Below are 6,294 nucleotides of genomic sequence, written 5' to 3'. Positions count from 1 at the left end.
AAAGATGGAGAACAAAAAGAAAAACATAAACTGCAAAGGCTTTGTTTTTATTTTTACTTTTCTTTTCCTGGGGAGTGTGCGACGGAACTCTGAGACCAGCGACAAATGGAGCCAAACAAGAGCGAATAGGTAAAACGAGGAGTCTTATAATGGTGATGATAAAAATAATAATAATTAGAAAATAAAAAAAGAAAGAAACGACGCCCGAAAGTAACGCAAAACTTTGGGGGAAGTGTGTTGAAATGAATGTCTTTTTCTCCCGCAACATGTTTTACTGCCTCCCTCTCTGTAGACGTGTAATCATTTGTGGGTAGGGGAAGGTGCGTATCAAGCGGTAAGTGAGCTTGACACGCGCATGGACACGCCTCTGTGATGTCAACCGATGTATCCTCGTGCAATGACTCTGGCCTGATTTTCGTTACCCTCCTTTTCTGATCCGTTGTAGATGTTTGTTCACCGGCAGCTCCTTCCACAGTGCCGCCGTACTGGACTTCAGTGTAGTTTTTTCGTCCTTACTTGTGTTTCTATGCCTGCTTCTGCCTCTGTGTCCCGGCCCCCTAGCCATTCTCACGTTTTAGTGTTATTATTATGTGCCGTTGTGTGTGTGTGTGTGTGCTGTATAGAGGGGCTTTGTCTACGTTGTCTGAGAGGCTTCGTGTGCGGGTGTGTGTTTTTTTTTCTTCATTTCTTCGTGCCCAGGGCTTTTTCCTTTCCCTTTCTATTATCACCGTATTTCCGTTCTTCCCCTCCTGTAGGCCGCCACCGCGACTGCGGTCTCCGCCCCCCGAGGCTGTTTGCGCCGCTGCCCCTTCTTTTATTTGCGGGCATTGAAGTTGTCTAATGTGAAAACCGAAGGAGAATGAGCGGCGGGGTGTGGGTGAGTGAGAAACTCGGGGCGAGTCGTGGGACACCAAATGGGCTATGACCGAAAAGACGACGAAAGAAGAAACAAAGCAAAAGAAAACGAAACAAAAAGAAAAAAAATCAATGGAAAGAGAGGAGTTTACAATGAGGAAGTGCCATTGACACAATTGCCTCGGTCCTGGTCTTGCGGCTTACCGGGCTCCTGCAATGACGGTATTTAAACATGCGTGCACAGCTGAGCGCGCACTTACGTGTGTATTCGTTTTTATATGATGCCACTTCCTCTTGGATTTTATGTGGCTTCGCGTTGCGATGCAAAACACTTAAAGACGAAGGAAGTAGAGACGCTGTGGGTGTCAGATGCATACTTCTCTGGGAAGTGTCTTGAGGTGTCACAAGGGTTGTGGCGTGGGCAGGGAAAGGTGCTCTGGAGGTCGTTCATCTTTCTGCCTTCTCAAGCCTGACTCCCACAGTTCTTTCTAGTTTCTTTCCACATGGATGCTTTGAGCCTATTGCACGCACTTCGAGTTCTTTTTCTTTCTTTTCATGTGCCCCGCGCCTTGTTGCTTGACCGGTGTGTGCGTGCGTGCGTGCGTGCGTGGGCGTGAGAGGGGCTCTCGCTTGGGGTTGGGGCATCTGGATGCGTAGGAACCGAATACAAACAAAAAAAATAACGAGGGCGGCTAAAGGTGGCTGGGTGTGTGTGGGTGCTCATGTGGCTTGTGTGACCTTATTTATATATATTTTTTATTTGTTTGAGTGATCTTGTGTTAACCTTCTCTTTTTTCTGTTCTTTTTTTTCTTTCTTCAAACACAACCCCTGCGTGCTTGCTTTTCTTGGGCGTGTTTGCTGGCGGGGTCCCAGCGGATTTCTTTCCGCCCCGAATCACTTTTTTTTTGTTTCCTTCTTCTTTGCTCTTCGTGTGCCTCGCTTTTCTGCCTCCGCGGCCTGCACGCCACGACGCCCGGGTGCATCGCGGGGGGCCGCAGGGAGAGGGGAGGGCGGAGGAAGGAGGAGAATGAGCGGGTGCGGCAGGAAGCACCGCGCGAAGCACCTTACGCGGCAGTTTCTCGACGCCGACGGATGGAGGGGGCCGGCGGCCGGTGAGTCGATGGCGGTGTGCGTCGAGTCCCCGCAGGGCCAACATGTGCGCGTCCTCCTCTTCGATTCCAGCGGCGCGGGCGACGCCCCCACCGGCAGCTTTAACGGGGCCGTCGACGACACTGGCGTCACGTTGCCGGCGGAGTGCGTCGTCTTTGTCCCTGGGAAGTTCCGCAAGGTGATTTGGCTCGCGGTGAAGGACGTCATTGTGGTGGCGGACGGCGCCACCGTCGCCTTCAAGCCATCGCCCGATCAACTGAAGGCGTTTTTCCGCGAGAACCCCGAGTGGCAACGGCGCTTGGCCGCGGCGCAGGAAAAGGTAGAGGCGTGCAGGCGCACCGTGGAGCAGCTGCCGCAGTATGCAAAGACGACGCCCACGACAACCTCCATGCTGACCAAAGTGGGGGAGGAGGGCTGTTCGAAAGATTCTGCCGATGCCGTGGGGGCTGAGGAGCACGAGGAGCGGGGGGACCTGAACCCCAATCGAAACAACATTCGCCACAAGGTCCAGTTTTTCTACGATAGTGAGGAATGCGGGGAAGAGGAAGAGGAAGAGGAAGAGGAAGAGGAGAAGAAGGAAGAAGAGGAGGAAAAGGAGGGTTAACGGAGAAAATTCACCATCGTTGTGTGATTGGAAGGGGCCCTCTGTCATTTTTGTTTTCTTAGTGTGGAGACACAACCGTTTAACACAGATTTTTTTTCTGTTTTTCTCTTTCCCTGTTAACAAGCGACAACACAGCAGTGCCTAATGCGAACCACCACGCAGAGGAGTAGGTGTGGTGGTCGCTCTCCTCCCTGTGATCCAAGTTGCATGCATGGATGCTTCGTTTCTTTTGGTAACATGTACATTATTCACTGTCGCCTTCTCTTTGCTTCCTTCCTTTTGGTTTGCTCGCCTTCCGGCTTCCCACCTAACGCGTACACATGCACACACAAACATGCATACACACATACACGTACGTGTGCGTGTGCGTACGCATGCATTGTCCTTTTACTAGAAAAATCAATTAGGCTTTGACTGCATTGGCGGATTGAGTACGGTAAAGTAAACAGAGTGGCCTTTGATGCTGCCCCTGGCTGTTTAAATAAAGTTGTTGACGCTCCAGTAGGGTTTTTTTTTTGCCCGTTTCCTTTCTAGTTTCTGCAACTTCTTTTTTTTCCCCCTCCTGCGCCTATTTCACACTTCTTCGTTCCCAAGAATGGAGCAGACGTGCGTGAGCGCTGCTTTCGGCGCCGCGGAGTCCGCCTCGCTCTCCGCAGTTTCGCTCGTGGGTGACGAGTGGGTCAGCATACGTGCGTACTTCATGGAGGTGCAGGCCGCAGCGGATGGCGTGGCACTGGCGGAACTTGCAGGCCGGCTGCCGCAGGTAGCGCGCTCGTTGGAAGTAATACGGAAGTCGCTTATGCAAGAGCGGCCACAGATGCTGATCCCCAGGTTTGCGCCGCCGCACCGAGCGGTGGACGTGTACAGTGCAAGCAGCGTCAGTAGCAGGAGTGACGTCCCCGTGCCACCGCGGGGACCGAGTTCCCTGAACCACAGTAGTAGCGGCAGCAATAATTTCAGAAACAAAACCGACACCGGTGAGGTGTCGTGGTTGCCGCCGTGCTATGCATTCCTTTGGGGAGAGCCATCCTCTACGCCGCAGGCAGGGGGGACCGCCGCGGCAGAGGAAGAGCTAGCCCCCATTGGGCATGTCTTTCTGTTATCCTTGTGCCAGTTTGCCAAACACAATGATCCACCGGGTACTCGAGGCATTATACTTCGCTTTTTGACTCGTGTGCTCGCCGAGGCGGATCTTCCACGGCCACCATGCATGGGAGACCCACCGCGGTCGTTGCTGCAGATGTTTCCTAGCAATACGGTTGTGCCCCTGATGGACATGCTGCGTCGGGTGGTGGCGGAGGTGCGACCAAAACCGGCGGGGGAAGCAGATACTGTGGGAACGTCCTCACCGACCCACACCCCAGAATTGAGCACGGAAACGATGGATGAGGAACGCGAGGCACTGCTTAACCTCTTGTGTGTTTTGACGGAACGGATGGAGCTTGTCCCTGCCTTGGCGATGTTTTTTGTCCCCGAAGCTGTGAACGATGCACAGGACGTGGCAGGCCCGGAGGGAGGGTTCGATTCGCCCCCGACTGTGGGCCCTCATTTTAGCATTCTGCAGGAACTGCTGGTGTATGCCACATTTCGCCAGGGATCTGTGCAGTCAAAGAAAAGGCGTACAATTTATCAACTGGCTTTGCGAGGACTCCTTAGCCTTGCCAAGTGTCCTGACCCACAGGTCCAGGATTATGTTAAGAAGCAAAATGCAGTGGCTTTAGCAACCTTGATTGGTGCCAGAACGACGCTTCTCACTCTGTGTAAGGTGCCGTATAACGACGACACTGTTGCACAGCTCACCTACCTTTGTGACATATTGCGTTTCTGGTCGCAGCTGCTACTGTTGTCCCCTGCGGTGGCGGAGGCTTGGGAAGTGGAGGCCGTGATGGAGAGCAGTTTTGTGCGGGATACGCTTCTACCGCTGATATCCTCGGCAGACGACACAGTGTACGCCGCCGCGGCTCTTGTGGCGGCCAAAACGGTGCGTTTTGTGGGGCGAGCGTCTTCGCATTACGTTTCTGCCGTAGCGCGCGCGGTGCTAGGCGCACGTATTGACCCTTTGACGGGAGATCCGGTGCTGTTGCCTGTTTCGCGTGACGAGGTGCCCCCCGCCTCATCCTCCACGGTGTCTCTGTTAGACTACGCCTTGCTGCCGCGTCTTGCGATGCGCGACGATGGCGATTGGAGATGCACGGAGGTTACCCTCTACCTACTGGAGGCCGTCTCAGTGCAGGAACCGGTGCTCTTTATGGACTTTGCCCTTTCTCTGTCCATCTCCACCCTCGCCGAGGTGCGTGGAAGCGTTCTCCGCCGCGGTCCGCCATCCAAACCGGAACTTGCATCCAGCAAAACGCCACTTGCCACCAAGGATGGGGGTAGCGCTGCCGCGACAAATACTTCGACAGGCAAGACACGACACGCTGACTGCCTTCAACAGCCTGCATTTGATGTAGACCTTTCCGCTGCCACAACGTCTCCGCCTCTGGACATCACAGACTGCTTTTCTGCACGCTTACGAGCTCCGAGGGGAATTCTGCTCGGCACAAGCGCAGAGACCGTCGCAGAGGACATCCTCGCACGTCTGCTGCTTCTGGAGAGTCACGTCCCTGCGTGCATGCTCGAGAAGCGGCAAAGCGTCATTAACCGTTCCTGCAGGGGCGTGGGAGAAGACGTTGCCGGCCCCGTGCTTGAGGGCGGCGGCCGCGGGGGTGCGTTGCAAGCAACTTCTTCCGCCTCACCAGACGAAAAGGTTGCAAACGGTGCACCCAATAACATTTGGTTTCACACCGGCGTCCATCAATCACCACTTGTGGGGCGCCTCTGTGAGATGACTTCTCAAATGCTGGCAGCTCCCTCTAGTGTATGCACACTCTTGACGCAACTGTGGTCCACCATCTGCATCCTGCCTGACTTTCGCGCTCTGTACACGCTCATGGACTCTGATCACGGCCAACTCCGCCAGGCCCTGATGAAGCTGCGTGATGCCATTGAGGAGGGACTCCAACACGACGAGGATGTGGTGTTTGCGCTCGCGTCAGCAGCAGCTGCTTTTGCGTCGAATGCGAGAAGTAAAACAGAGCCTGTCGAGGTGGGGTCGGGCAAAGCACGTCCGGCTGAGGACATTTCTCCTATTTCTCTCGTGCAGGACACTGCCTCGCACTTGTACACTCGCACGTACTTGTATTCGCAGTTTGTTCAGCTTGGAAAGTCGCTCTGCTGGGTGAAGAACACCGTCAAAGAGGAGTTCCCGAACCCCGGGTTACTTCTTGCGCTCAAGAAGCATCGATGTTTTCTCGAGGCATGCGCGTGTGTCGAGGCGTTTCGTATGGAGCTGGACGCGGCGATTGGCCATGTGGCCCTTTCTCACAACCTTATGTGCCTCCAAACAGGAAAGGAACCAGCGAGACGAAATCCTAGTCCGAGTTAACCGCAATGCACCTTGGGATACCATCCGTGTTATTTTTTTTGTTGTTTTTTTCCTCTGCAATTTGTGTTTCAATGATTTTCTTGTCGTTCTTGGCGGTGGTTGCCGTGGAGTTGCGTCACGGCCAGACATGTTTGTGGTTTAATTTGTGGCACCTCCACGACTCTAAGGTATGTGAGCTTCCCGAGGGGGGTTTATGTATCTCGTTGCTTTTTTTTTTGTCTTTCATCGACCTTAACTTTCTCACTTGTGTCTTGTTTTATCTTTATTTTCCCCTTTTCTTTTGAGTTACTTCCCTTG

The 6,294-nt window shown here is 53.7% G+C and overlaps 2 protein-coding genes across 2 annotated transcripts, besides 5 other annotated features; both read left to right on the top strand.

The window, feature by feature from the left end:
- Positions 1 to 158: 158 nt before the first annotated feature.
- Positions 159 to 198: a microsatellite.
- Positions 199 to 597: 399 nt separating this feature from the next.
- Positions 598 to 671: a microsatellite.
- Positions 672 to 1,438: 767 nt separating this feature from the next.
- Positions 1,439 to 1,471: a microsatellite.
- Positions 1,472 to 1,840: 369 nt separating this feature from the next.
- Positions 1,841 to 1,880: a microsatellite.
- Positions 1,881 to 1,883: 3 nt separating this feature from the next.
- On the top strand, positions 1,884 to 2,570 carry Tco025E_08294 (uncharacterized protein; the record flags this gene model as incomplete). The annotated part of the gene is made up of 1 exon (XM_029375148.1): positions 1,884 to 2,570. One exon carries the CDS (start codon positions 1,884 to 1,886, stop codon positions 2,568 to 2,570), a length of 687 nt encoding a protein of 228 aa, XP_029224826.1.
- A 316-nt stretch (positions 2,571 to 2,886) lies between these two features.
- Positions 2,887 to 2,922: a microsatellite.
- Positions 2,923 to 3,165: 243 nt separating this feature from the next.
- On the top strand, positions 3,166 to 5,997 carry Tco025E_08293 (uncharacterized protein; the record flags this gene model as incomplete). The annotated part of the gene is made up of 1 exon (XM_029375147.1): positions 3,166 to 5,997. The coding sequence occupies one exon, from the start codon at positions 3,166 to 3,168 to the stop codon at positions 5,995 to 5,997; it is 2,832 nt and encodes a 943-aa protein (XP_029224825.1).
- Positions 5,998 to 6,294: the final 297 nt, after the last annotated feature.

Source organism: Trypanosoma conorhini (genome assembly GCF_003719485.1).
Source record: "Trypanosoma conorhini strain 025E chromosome Unknown Tco_14.4_contig_00745, whole genome shotgun sequence".
NCBI lineage: Eukaryota > Euglenozoa > Kinetoplastea > Trypanosomatida > Trypanosomatidae > Trypanosoma > Trypanosoma conorhini.
The sequence above is the reverse complement of the archived record's forward strand: the minus strand, read 5'-3'. Positions and strand labels throughout refer to the sequence as shown.